The sequence below is a fragment of the Dromaius novaehollandiae genome, chromosome 2 (assembly GCF_036370855.1).
Source record: "Dromaius novaehollandiae isolate bDroNov1 chromosome 2, bDroNov1.hap1, whole genome shotgun sequence".
In the NCBI taxonomy this organism is placed as follows: Eukaryota; Metazoa; Chordata; class Aves; order Casuariiformes; family Dromaiidae; genus Dromaius; species Dromaius novaehollandiae.
The window spans coordinates 169,666,279-169,680,400 of record NC_088099.1 but is presented as its reverse complement, the minus strand read 5'-3'; the positions used below and the strand labels follow the sequence as shown (position 1 = coordinate 169,680,400).

The 14,122-nt window shown below is 45.4% G+C and overlaps 1 protein-coding gene across 31 annotated transcripts in view; it reads right to left on the bottom strand.

The window, feature by feature from the left end:
- Nucleotides 1–2,077: 2,077 nt before the first annotated feature.
- SCRIB (scribble planar cell polarity protein) overlaps nucleotides 2,078–14,122 on the bottom strand; it is a 106,947-nt gene continuing 94,902 nt past the window's right edge. For 27 of the 31 annotated variants that reach the window (XM_064508013.1, XM_064508014.1, XM_064508015.1 and 24 more), the window contains 5 exons: nucleotides 13,463–13,602; nucleotides 13,031–13,068; nucleotides 12,075–12,149; nucleotides 9,318–9,369; nucleotides 2,078–4,413 (listed from right to left, as the gene is read on the bottom strand). In XM_064508013.1, coding sequence (XP_064364083.1) covers nucleotides 4,253–4,413; nucleotides 9,318–9,369; nucleotides 12,075–12,149; nucleotides 13,031–13,068; nucleotides 13,463–13,602 — 466 coding nt within the window. In that variant the 3' untranslated portion in view covers nucleotides 2,078–4,252. Of the gene's footprint in view, nucleotides 4,414–9,113; nucleotides 9,149–9,317; nucleotides 9,370–12,074; nucleotides 12,150–13,030; nucleotides 13,069–13,462; nucleotides 13,603–14,122 lie in introns of all 31 variants that reach the window. The other 4 variants (XM_064508020.1, XM_064508043.1, XM_064508027.1 and 1 more) reach the window with 3 other exon arrangements.

The following is a 14,122-nucleotide window of genomic DNA, read 5'->3' as shown; positions in this document are numbered from 1 at the left end:
CTCTTTGGTCTAGTGGTTGTAAAAGTGAGGTAGAGTTTGGTGGCAAGCACAGCTGGACTGTTCAGCTGCACATCACACAGGTGAGCTGGATGGCTAGTTTTATTACTGAGCATCAGGAAGGTGTTACATGCTCAGCGGTCTGTATGGTTCGAACAGGTCACTAACCAATCTTCTGTAATACTGGCTGTTAGTCATGCTTTTTTAATTACTGAATAAGTAACATATGTAGGGTTAAACTTTTCAGCACCCCTTGGGTTCTTGTAGGTGTTTGCATTTAAAGTTGCCGTGTAAGTTCCCACACAATATTTAATTTGGGTGGGGTTTTTTTTTGTGACCTTAAATTGTGGAGCTCACTTCTTTCTCCAAAGCTTTTGATGGTATGCTTTTCTGTTTCTTCCATACTGAATACCTGCTGGGATGCATAGCCTTTAACGCTTACCTCCCTCAGCTCTTGGAAAAGCAGCTGCAGCCTTGCGATCAACACTAGCTGATTCCGCTCTAAATTTCGTTATAGGGAGATTGGTTATTTTCCTTTTTTTAAGTTTATTTTTATAATCGTCCACTGTTGGTTTGAAAATCCTTGCTAGTTAAATGTTCACCTTATTCTTAATACAGATATTTATAATTTTCACTGTTTTCTGCCAAGTAACACTGGAACTTAATGCATGAGGTTCAAAGGGTTTCCTTACATGGCTGGTTATCTTCATGGATAAAATACTTGGATTTTACTCTGTTTTGTTTTCTTTGTTGTTGTTTGTTTTTTCTTTTAATCATTTGGTGTTATGGTTGCCTGGAAGACACATACACAATTCAAGCACTGTTGGTTTACTGGCCAGTTCATGTTTTACCCGCAATTCCTCTTGCATTGTACTTGACATACCCAAAGCATGCTGTAACAGTGCCATAGTCCTTTGCAGGGTGTATTTCTTCACTTTTTATTGTTTGAATTCTTTTTCCTAAACCTTTTACATGCAAAGCCTCTGGTATTTGTGAATTTTGATGCTAAAAGGTGGAGACCATTTCTTCTGAGCGACTTGTGTACTTAATTCACATCTTTGGGGTTTTAATTGCTAACCTTACATTCCTGTAATCTTGCTGCTGCTTTTCAACTGCCCCTTTGCTGTACTTAAGGCAGCTGTATTCTGACAGCAAATAACTGACTGTGCTGGTGCCAGGATGGCACTGAAAGGCTGCCTTGTATTTTTGGCCTCTTTTGCTGTGAGTAGTGCTGTAAACAGCTGGGTGCATGTGGTCTCACACCTGTGGGGCAGCAGGCAGGGGCAGCAGGCTTGGCAGGGATCAGTGATGGACTCGTCCTCACTGCCCCGGTAGGCAGCATCCCGTCTGGCAGCCTTTACTGACAGAGGCCTGGGCACATGAAGCAGGACACCACCGCACCCAGGAGCATTTGGTACCTAGTGACCCCCTCATACTGATGGAGTTAGTCTCTCTGCAGTTACTGTTGGTACTTGTCTTACAGGGGTGTAATACTGAAGGGATGATTTTGATCATTCCCAAATCTGTCCCGTCTCTTGCAGGCCATTGAGCAGGATGTTTTTGACTAATTGTCACTGACAAACGTGATGATGAAACCACTGTTGCCTACATGTATCATCTCCTCTGTTTGTCCCCCTTTCCCTTCTCCACTACTGTGTCTTGTGTATCGCAACAGCAACTGCAGCGGCAAAAACCTCTGCTCTGTCCCACCCTGCCCCAACCAGGGAATCTGCTGCTTCCAAAATATGGAGCCTTTTTCAAACGATGCGAAGATGAGTCTAATAGTTACTGTTTTGGGTTCCCTTCCTCCCAACACAGGTGCCATGGTTTCATATTAGCTTCAGAAAACAATCTGCAGGCAATGAATAGCAGGTGCGCTAGAGGACTTTCAGTTAGGGCTGCATGAGTAACACAAGCTCGTCTTGATATCCCTGTAGCTAGCACTAAGTTATGTGATCATTTATTTGTGCACACAGAAGCAGTAAAATTCACTGGTGTATTTGCTAGATGATCAGGATCAAAGTGTTGGTGTAGAAATTGCAGACACTCACACACGGCAAACTGCACTAACTACAGGCTCTAAAATGTAAAGTAAACTTTATTATCCTTGAACCACAAAATAGATTTCTTTGGTTGTACAAATTTCACTAGTTACAGTCTTGATGCGCTAATTTTCCCTCAGTCTCTCAGGAGAGAACGGGAGAGAACCCAGAGCCTGGCACCAGGTACCGCAAAGGGAAAGGAAAAAAAAAAAAATCACAAGTTAGTCACCAAAATCAATCCAGGATTGTTTCCAAAATTGCTCTTGTTAAAAAGCAAATGCTAAAATTAGATTTAAAAAAGGAAAGCTCAACTTGCTGATGATGGAAGCAGCTGTAGCTGCAGTTTGAGATTATCAGAGTTCCCCCTTCAAAGCCCTGCAAAATTAAAACATACAAAGTCAGTTAAAATGATCCATTGGATTTTGGCATGAAGGGAGATTCTCCACTAAAAGAAACTGCATCCAGTCATCCAGCAAATACACAAGCAGAAGTGCCTGCCACTCCCAAGCCACATCCCCTCACTGAGAGGCTTCAGGTGCAAGTGGTCTTACTGCTGGAGGGGCTCCGCAGAGAGCACCAATGCAGCAGGGCAGACAGAGCAGGTTCCTGCCAAGCTCAGACTGAGATGCCTTTCTCTCTTCTCCTGGAGGCATTAAAAACAAACAAACAAACAAAAAAGGATGTTTACATCAGTAGTGGGCAGTAGAGCAGGAGAGACTGATTTCAGACCAGAGCTATGAGCAATGTCTGTCTCCTCCACATTTGCAAAGCTCACTCAATACCGAATTTGTTCTAAGCCCTTGTTTCATGCAGGAAACAAGCACACCCCTGCTCCTTTTCTTTCTTTCTTTTTTTTTTTTCTTCTTGCATGGGCAAGCGTGTATTTGCCCTGTTCTGCATGGAAAGGGGCCTAAAGCCAACATGTTGGCAGAGAGAGCAGGGCTGTGCAGTTATTGCAAGGCAGAGGCCAGACCCATCGTGTTTCGCTGTGCTCCCTGCCGGGCAGGCGCTCCTCCAGAGCTCCGGACCTAGCACCGCCTCAACATCACATTTCATCTCGGTGCTAGTGGGCAACGTGGTGGATTCACCCACTAGTATCCTCCTACCTGTAAGAGCCCATTACTCCTAACTTAACCCCAGCAATGTCACCTACCGTTCCCCATTTTCTGAATCCTAACCCACTACTTTATCTGCTGTTTACACTTCCTAGCTCTGCCACCATATCCTAACCCCCAGCTATTCTGTCCCCTATTGCTGTCACACATGCACACTGCTATATTCTCACTACAGCTTTGCAGCCTGTTTCTCCTTTCTGCCCCAGTTCACCAACTGGATCGTGATGCCGACAGACCCCGGTGTCCCCTGACACGTGCTGCAGCGTGCACGTTGAGTGGCTCGTGCTCTGCGTGCGTGGGACACGCAGCTGTGTGCACCTCCAGGTACCGTCGCCCAGAAGAGCACAAAGCACCGGCAGGAGCAGTTTCCTACACGGAACAGACAGGTAGCTGCTCTCACAGAGGCAAGTGGAACGGAGCTGATGCTCCCTGGAGCTGGCACGGGCTCCTGCTCATCCAGTCTTCTTGCTCGAGCACGCAGGTGTCAGTGTCAGAGGGAGGCACTTCACTGAAATTTTTTTTTTTTTTTTTTTGCCTCAAAGCTACCCACTTCCACATGCTCCCAGAAGAAAGCGAGGTGACACTGTGTGTGGGAGGTGGAGGGAGATGCTTTTTGGCAAAAGACTGGAAATTAAATAGCAGTAAAGGCTGGAACTTCCTTCAAATTCATACCAGAACGGAAGCTCCCCTATTAACCACTTAAAAAATCCAAGTTGAGGAAATAACAACTGGAGCCCCCACACACATTCTCACTCTTATGCTCTCCCTGTCCTACCCTTCCCCTCCCACCCCCCACCCCAATATTTACAGGCTAACAAACTGCATCTGCCCTGTCCTACCCACACCTCCTCTCCGTTGGCCATCAGCAAGTCTAGTGTTGTCCTGTGTCGTGCAGGACATGCCCCGCTGCGTTACGGGGTGAGAAAAGAGGGCGGTTCACAGCCTTGAAGGAAGTCAGTTAACCCAAAGCGCCCCGGGGTGCTCAGGTCCCATCCGGAGGCCAGGCGGCAGCGGTGGGGCAGTCCGGCGCTGTCCCTGGAGCACAGGACGCCCAAGCCCCGTGCGGGACCGTCCCATTGCCCAGGTGCAGCGGAGCCTCTACGTGGGGACAGCAGCCTCCAAACTGCGCCGGCTGTGTCGGAGTTTGCGTTTGCTGCTGTACAGAGCCATTTCTTCAAGTGCTGATGCAGTAGGTGCTGATGAATCATGTGTTAATAACGTTTCCTCGTCCTCTTGCTGCCCAACCTGCTCCTGGAGAACTGCGTAGACACAAAAAGTCAAGGTTTTAGGAGAAAGTGCTAGGTCAGGTATATAGCTGATGCAGCAGATACGGGCACAAAGGTATACATACATACCCCTGCGCTGTCTCAAAGGTAACACCCAAGTCTTTAAGGTGTCATTTAAACCTACCCTGTGCCCACTATTTCCTGTTGGTGTTTTTAGGTGTAGTTCATGTACTGACTGCTATGGATTTTGAGAAGGAATTCACATGCCTGAGGAGATTTTTATCCCTAACATAAACAATAAGGAAGTGCCAAGCCTTAGGAAAGACAAGTATACTGAAAGGCTTCAGGTGTCTCCTCGTGCTGCGAGCGTTTCAGCAGCATTCTCAGGCCCTTTAGGGATGTGTGCTGCACACGAAGTACTGCTCTTACAGTGGCTTTTTGCCTTCCCGAAAGGAACCAGTGCAACTTATCCAAGGAGCTCTGACATGCGCCTGGGACACCTGCCATTTGCAGTGGTTTGACTTGAGCAATGACTCTGAGATACTTGTGTAAAAAAGGAGAAGGCTCCATTAAATCACACATTTTTCTCTTCAAATACAAACTAGCTCCTGAGAAGCCCTTCTCCACATTTTCTGAATGTAGTACAGAATGTCAAATACAAAAATCTATGAAGATATATCAGAGCAGAGGTGCAACGTCCACTGAGCTGTGCCTGGTGGCCCTCCCCTGCTCTAGGGCCAGACTCCAAGATGCAATGCCCCCTCACTACAGGACCCAAGTGTGAGTACTTGCTATAGTCCAGAACTGTTCCTGAACCACTACCTGTAGTCTTAACCTGCTGTTTGAAAAGGTCTCAGGACCAAATGAATATAGATGACAAATCTGACATCCTGAAAGGATTCTGTAAGCAGATGACTGACTTCCAAACAAGGCAAACTAGTATAAAAGAAAGGCATACGTAGACATGCAGATAAAAATCCAGATTTGGGTGAGAGGGAAATCAGCATGGCTTTCACAGAAGGAGGTCATGCCTCTTAAACCCACCAGAACTGGCACACATGCAGGTAAGCGTGATCTCAGAGCAGCATACTGGACTCTGCAAAAAGCTTTTCACTGCTCCTCAGCCAAAGCTCTTATTGAAAACAGGCTGCCATGGGATAAGAAAGCACGGCTCTTAGTGGATTAATAAGTAGCTAAAACACAGAAAAGGTGTAGGAGGAAACTCTTCTCCGTTTTAGAAGCAGATTGTTATCTGTAGCACAGTCAGTGTTTGGTAAGTGATGAGTGAGGGGCGAAGTGGAGAGGGCTGTACTGAGAGAGTTTGCTGATGATTCCAAGTCGTGTATCTGGGCAGTCAAATGAAACGTCACGACCAAAAAAGTTTACTAGGATTTTACAGAGTTGGCTGGGCAATAACATGGCATGTGAGATTTACTGCAAATGTATATAGACTCAAGAAAGCAACGAACAAATCAACTCTGAAATTAACAGCCTCTGGCTTAGAAAGTGCTAGAACACAGTTTGCTGTAGTCTCAGGCACTGTTCCGAGAAGAACCACTGTATGCTTAGCTTCTTTCATGCTCTTTTCTTGGCATTCCCAGTGACTCACGCCAGACACCAAATACTGGGCTAGCCAGAATCTACTAACTCTTTTCTTATGTTACTGGATGAAACTCAAGCTCAGTAAAGGTAAACTAACATAATCCCAACTGCATATAAAATGCAACATCCTTAAAATGAGATTACCAGTCCACAAAGACTTTACAGTCCTTAGGGGGAGCTTTCTGAAAACGTCAGCGCAGTGCTCAGCAATACCGTTTCACTTCTGAGTATGAGAAATTGGAAAGGATGGGAGAACCAAACAGAAAACATTATTCTGCCACTGCATAAATTCATCATGTACCTACATTTGCAAGAGTGCCTGTAGCCATGTCCTCCTCCACCACCTCAAAAACAGCATAGAAGAAACAGGAAAGGTCCACAGAGAGGGTATGGGAATGACTCCCACAAAGAGAAACGAGGACTCTTCAGCTTGGAAGGAAGATAGCTGATGGCAGCTGTGCTCGGGGGCCTGCATGAACGGGATGGAAAGCGTGAGTAGCACATGGCTACTTTCTACATCCCACAAGAACCGAGGAAGTTACCAGGAAACAGAATTAGTGTAAACGAAATGCCTAATTATGGAACTTCACACCAAAGTGTCATGAAAGATAAAAAATTTAGAAAGACTAGAGAATTTTATGAAGGCTAGTTCCACTGATGATCCAGATACAACATCTGGCTTAAGACAGCCCTAATTAATACATGATTAAAGCAAATAGAGAAGATGCATGTAAGCAAACAGAGAAATCGAGCTTCCTATAATCTCCCTCGAAGAACTCCCTTCCAGCCAGACAGGATACAAGCCCAGGAAGACCTGCTGCTTATTAGTAAGGACATATTTCTGAAACCTGACGGTTGTAAGACTGGAAGGCACAAGCCTCTGGCTTTAAGTGATTTGGAAATCAAGCACGTGGCACGGTACCATTGCACCCCACAAATACTATTATTTGGTTCGTTAACTTCATGGCCTCCTGAATGGCTTGGAATAAACGTTTTAACAAATTTAAAAGACGATGACAGGAGTCTGCTGCAGACCATGAAGTCAGATCTGAGAATGGGATTGTTTCTCAGAGCCCATCTGTGATGGGCAGGAAGCTAATGGTGGTGGTCCAAAAGATGTAAAGATGAAAGATATGCTAATACTTCCTGCAGTCAGCAGTAAGATATCCTTGAGTTTCTATTATAACAGTTTTCTAACATAAAGGTGAGTTTACCATATGGTCAAAAAGCCAAAATTACATGATCAAGGACAATTTTGATTAAAACCCTAATGTGGTAAAGGGATACAGAGAAAACGTGTCACAGCAATTGTAACAATTAGACATTTTAAAAGCTGTATTAAATTCACACAAGTGAAAGGCTCAATAGGAGCCCTGAATCCCTCAAAGCTTAGCAAGCATATATAGGACAAGATATATAACTCTGGAAACATTAATTCATTTTTAGCATTATTAAAGGGATGGGGCACAACAGTTTCTTGTGCAGACTCTAAGACAGATGTAAATCAAGTCATTACATCTGATAGCTATGGCACGGAGCAGAATTTTGTATCCTTGGCCAGTGTGAAGGAGGTTCTTCACCTGGACCTAATCACCTGGACCTAATCATCCTAGAAACTGGTGCCTGAAATGCTGGGAGCTGCCAATGCAGCTAGTGTTTGGGAGGGGGGTGGGGGCGGTTGGGAGCAGTGGGGCGCAGACACAGGGTTTTTTTGATAAAGGTTTTCTTTCCTTTTATGGTAAGGAAGATTGCAAATAAAAATCTCTCCAACTCTCATGTATTTTCCTGAGAAAAATACTTCATTCAAATATGCTCTCCATGTATTCTGAGACATATATCTGAAGAGAGACAAAAGCAGGACTGGCAGGAGGCTGGAACTGATGCTGAAAAGGAGGTTTTTATTCTAGATACAGATGCTAGAACTTGCCAAAAATCTATGCAGGCTCCATGAATGAATTAAAAAAAAAAAGTCTGCATGTTGAATGAAATGCTGCACTGCCTGAAAGAACCAGATAGGAAAAAAAAAAAAAAAAAAAGAAAGAAAAAAAAAACTTGAGAGCTTTGTCCCATATCAAAATAGCATAGTTGCATCTTAAGCTGCTATCCTTCCAGACTGAATTTTGGAAAACCTGCATGCTTTTTGGTACCTCGCACATATCACAGCCTCAGTGATGATCTAAGGATTACTTAGGCTAAAGGCTAGGTCAAAAAGCTCTTAATAGAGCATCACGGTCTTTTTTCTTCATCATCTGATAATATGGCTTATATTCTCTTTGAGGACCCAACAGACTGATGATAGGCAATAGCGAGGTCTGAAGCCCCCGTGCAAATGCTGATTAAACTCCCTAGTTATGTAGACTGGCTGAATGGACCATCTCAGAAAAGAAACCCAGGGCTGAGAGATTTACACTGACAGATGAACAAGGAAAATGAGCTTTAGCTGAGGATCCCTGCTTCTGGCAATGGCCAGCACAAGGATCAGCTGTCTGGAGTGCAGCCTTTACTCAGGAGATTTTCCAAGATAAAACTGAGAGAGAAACTGTTTCGTGTGTTCATTAAAGGAGAAAACAATAGTTGCCAAATAGGCAGAAAAAAGCCAGTGCTAACTGCTGAAAGAAACAAAACCACGATGAAGGAGCAGGCCCTGCCGAACTACACGCTACCGCAACAGCCACCCAGGAAGAAGTGGGAGAGCGCCTGAGCCTCCCTGTTATACTTGCAGACAGGAAGGCATGGAGTAGCCAGCACGGCCTGAACAAATACAGCAGTCAAAGGTTTCAGTATCGTTTATTTCGCCCCCCAGCACATGGGTCCACGAGGTCAGACCTAGCAAGTCACCTGGGTGCTCAAGCATCCAAACGCTCCGAAGCTCTAAACCAGGAGCAATTTATCTGCCGTGACCTTCTGCCAGAGCAAGGAGTCGGACTGCAGCAGCACGGGCTTCAGGCAGACCCTGAGCAGTGTGGTTATCTACCTACTGCGGCTGCCAGGAGCCAGAACTCCCCCCCCATGTTCTGCCCACTCGTTGCTCCAGAACAAAAAGCAGGAAGGAACCAGGCATGCTTGTTACACATCATTCCCAGCAGGTTAGTCATCACTAAAGCAACAATCACTAAATGTAAAAATCCTACCCAAAACTCAATGTGGCGAGTTTGGAGGGTTCATTCTAGAATGGGACAAAAAAAGGACGTTGCTCCAAGCAGCAAGAAACGGATGTCCTCAGTGCTGACTCCACAGGCAGGCAGAGGGGACCCTCCAGAACCACGATGAGGAGCAAGCGGTACAAGGGGGACCCCCCCCCCGCCCCCCCCCACCCCCCCCGGCCATCAACTTACCTGAGTTATTTCTGTCATCTACATATCCGTGATCATCAGCTGCATCAGGTGACTGGAAAAGAGCAGAATATGTGAGCATCTACCTCTTTAACACTAGTGCCAGGTAATGACCCGCCTTCAGCCTTCCAACACGCTAGAAAGAGCCTTTTGCCCTCAAAGGCTCTGGTGATACAGCAGCTGGGGCACGACACTTGGTGAATGCACGTGATAATACATTAATCCTTCATGCTAAAGTCAAGTAGCCCATTGCCTGAATTGCAGGACAAGAGGTGCCTCTGCCCAGCAGAGTTGTCTCCTCTTAGTACTTTTGAGTGGGCAGGGAGAGGTGCGGGAAGGAAGTGACAGGAAACGCGGAAAGCGTAAAGAAGAAAAGGAGCAGAAACATGAGAGCCAAAACACGAGAAATCTATGTGTCCTCGACAGTCTTGGATCCTAATTCTGCATCTGCAGTGTTTCCAGGCCTAGCTTCACAGGCAAAATCAACCTTCTTCAGTATCTGGGTACGTGTAGAGAACCGACATGCACTTACAGCCTAGACGACATCTTAACGAACAGCTTTGGAGAGACGGTAAAGTGATACTCATGAAACTCCACCACTTTCTGCTAACTTTAAAGCCTTCACAAAATTTCCAACAACCACAGCTGTCTGTAGTTCATCAGACCAGAGTCTTAACACCATGAAAAGCAACAACTTTGGTCATGGTCATGAACTTGAGGTGACTTGAGAATCAGCACTACTGTGGGGACAGGCATAAATGTCCCAAACTCTTGTTATTTTGCTTAAATAGAGAATTTAATCTAGCTGTGGATAGTGCTTCAAGGACAGAAAGGTCAAACTACTCTATTAAGGTCCTCAGTTTACCACAATGACTGCATTTATTGCTTCTTTCCAGGTTTGCACACAATACTTATGCTGAGGACCTAAACATTTCTCTGAGCTACACAAATATGAGGATAGGGTTTCAGAAGAGCTCAGTATCCAAACTTAATAATGCCAAACTCTTCTGAAAGTTCTGGCCGCTACTGAACAACATCTGTTTGTCTGGGATCTTTTCCTTGCTCAGCTCAAGAACAGCACAAGTGAGAAGGGGGTGTAATTTTTAATTGCAGGATAAAGACTGAGGGCTCTTTGCACTTATAGGGAAAGCACTGCAGAAGTCTCACAGCCGTGACAAGTCCAAGACGTGCTCATCTCCATATAGGCTTTGCCTATTTTGTGCAACCAGCAAAACTGGAGGGGGAGGCAGGAAAGAAGGGGAGATGATCTCAGACCATTTAGTGCCTTGGAAATAAAGTGAAGGTATGGTAAAAGCCATGCTCTTCATGAAGACCAGAGAGCAGAGCACAGAGGACAGTGATGATTTTGGAAGGTTTTGCTGAGGAGCTTTTCATAGTCCAGGCAAATAGCAAAAGGGATCCAAAGGGAATGACATACTTGTGTGAGGATGGCCAGGAAGAGACACAGTCTCTTAAACACTGCACTGCTGGGAGAGGTCCAGAGGAACTGCCTGATGACTTGGAGGTGTAGCGTTACCCTCTGGAGGCAGCTTCTTAGCTGCACGAAGAGGGTGGCATTACGACCTCAGCAGAGCCTTGGGGAAACTCGAGCGGTCCAGAGCTGCCCCTGGACACTGGGGCTCGAGTTGCCAGCCCTCAGCATGCTTGGTACAGAACCTGGACACCATGGACCTACACGTGCTGAAAGGGAAAGGATTCTTAGAGAAAAAGATGAGTGACTACCAAAGGTTGGGTAATATCACCAGTAAAAGTAGTCAGGCAAAAATATGAATCAAACAATGAATAACTGCCTAAGAATCCTCCGACTGCAATTCTGCTAAAGTCAGCTTGACTTTGGGGTTAAGACCTTCTGGACCTGGGATCTGTGTGTCATGAGAGCAGGTTAAAGCCTAACATGGCAGTGCTTGCTAGCTCTCCATGCACAACACAAATGTAACCCCAGGGATCTAATATTACCACTTCGTTGTCTTCATAAAAAAAAGAAAAAAAAGCATTATGGATGCATAGTGTCTGCTCAGATCAACTGTCACAAATGCAATCAGTCAATGACAGACCCAGACAAATAGAGATCACAGGAATGACACGGCAGCGTATATGAAATTAGTATTTTTTTCCCAAAAGAACCTGGCCAAGGCACTCACCCCACAGCTTGGTGTGCTCTCATCACATGATTACTTCACAATTCATCTACAGTAGAGTTACAACATATGGCAATTGTCAGCACAACTGTTTCTTTGGCAGGATGCTGGATACACTCTAGTTTGAAGTTAAATTTGCTCCAACTTGCAACTTGTTGGCAATCAATTTTGTAGGTTTTTGCCCCTTTTAATTCTCATTTTACACTTTAAAGTGTTTCAGAATCAATTGATTGTCTATGGAAGTTTGTCAGAGTTGCCTTGGGCTTGTATCATGCCCAAATATGGTGACCTTAAAAGCACTGAGAAATGATGCTCTAAGGTGAAGATGGAGCTGCTTTACATTTGCAAAGGCTTTGTCATTAGTTTTAAAACCATCTGGATCAATTTCTTCATAATCCCACTTGAAAGAAGTCTCCAGGAATAACTGAGTTATATGGCATGGCTGGTCATCACTGCCTCCCACACAGACAGGACCTCTGAGGAGGGCTTCCTCGAGTGGTCCAGCCTCTACTCGAGGTCATTGCTGCCTTTGCAGGCACTACCATCAAATCAGGCTCTAACCAATCTCGTAGCTGGCAGGAATTCAGCATGCAGTTTATACCTGGATTTCGTAAACAGGTTTGGAAGAAGGAATAGCGGCAAATTCCCGGTAGTCAAACTTCTTTTCGGACAGGGACTAGAAAGGACAGCAGGAGAGGAAATAGAGAAGAAAGAGTAAGGGGAGAGGAACAGACAGGGAAACAGCAGCAAGCAGAGTGATTTACACAGAGACAAAAGCAGAGGCAAAGCGTCGTTCTCAGTTAGTGCCAAGGTGAGCCTGGATACAGCCTCTGAAAATGAGGCATCTCTGGGACACTGTCTTTTAGCTCTTCTGGCATCAGGACAGGGGCACCACGTTGCAGAGGAGGTATTATGTGCTCCAGCAAACTGCACACCAAATTAGGTAACAACCCTATCTTCATTAAAAAAATTAGTGGTAAGATTTCTGATAGCTTTAGCATAGCCAGGATTTCAGTCCAGAGTTGGCTCTACTGTGTGACCTTGGGCAAAGCCGTGTCCCCTCTCTGCAGCTGTTCCCACTCTTCTGTTTGTCTGTCTTACTAATTTTGGAAGCTATCTGCAACAGTTCTGTTTTTGCATAAATGCAATTCTGCATTTATACAGTGTCTAGAAAAAGCAAGATACTGATTTCAGCTGGACTTCTCAGTTTTATGCTATGAAGAAGACAAGCAGGTAAAGTCTCTGGAATGAAAGGCTTTCTGAATGCAGAGATGGAGGAAAAGAATTGAGAAGAAAGGGGTGGAATAATAAAACAGGGAAACAAAACCAGACACTAGAACTCAGTTATTAAAAATGGGGATACTTTTAGCAATGGGTATGGCAGAGCTCCATGCAAGGTGCCCTCATCACCATTCTGCATATCATGCAACCAGACCAGGGGAAAGGATTTAAGCAGGGATCCTGTGGCCCAGATGTATGATCCACGCCCCAGGTCAGTGACTGACAAATCCCAGGATTACAGGCAAAATAACAAAAGTAAGCAGAAGTATCTCATACCAGCCTTCCCGGAGAAGTGACGTTCCTGGGACTGCAGTCTGCAAAATAAGATGTGAAAGCACTATTTAGTGAATACTGTATTACACACAACACTTCCCCTGCCATTTAGCAACATATAAGTGTAATAAAAGACTGTGCTCAGGAAAGAGACTGCCTCCTCAGCACAAGTGCCTCTTTCCTGTCTTTTTGGTCATGATGCTGGGTCATCTTCTGCTCTGGTTCCCTGGAACTGTACCTCAGATGTTTAAGTCTCTTTTCTATAGGTCAGGGCTATCCCCTATGCTGAGAGATGTCATATACCCAAAAGGACCTTCTAGTCTAGGCAGAATGAGGAAACTGCTTTCGACAGGTCTGTTTTCAATCACAAGAAAGAAGCTTAACTAGAAAAGCAGTAACTTTTATTCCTCAGAGACAGACATAGCTGTACAATACCTTCAAGTGGTGTTGGCGATGGGGTTGGAGCAGGTGAAGGTGACTCTGCCAGCTGCTCCAGAGTGCTGCGTTTTTTTCCCTCCTTGGACTTGGCGATAACCATTTGGGCTTTAAGAGCATCCTGCTCAAGTGACTTCATCCTGCCTCAGAAAGAAGGGGCAGAGAGAGACAGACATCAGACATTGCCACCTCTGCAACAGCCAACACCCTCTTCTGTACCGAGCAGCCAGACCACAGACAAGAGGCTGAGTGCAGAAAGGTGAGAGCAGCACATGGCCCCGTGGCTTCCCGAGGGACACAAACTTTCGGAGCAGGAAAGAACAGCTTGGTTTGCTGTCATCAGACATTAATGTCCTGAAACACACACCATCGAGTACCTTGAACAGACAGAACCTAGAGCTAAGCACCAGCCCACTGAGAAGCTGTAGGGCTTTCCGGAGGTGTCATATATGGTGGGAGAGCAACCCAGGTTAGGGAGGAGGGAGGTGACCTGCCTGGGCTCAAATGAGGAGAATCAGTTCCTCTATGGTCTCAATGTTGTATCTTAACCCTCTTCTGCCATGAGATTATGAGCTACCTAAGACAATGTGGGCTCAGCTCTCAAAAACGTCTGCTTCCCAAATATCAGACAAGCCCAGCATCCCTCCATCTCACTCTCAC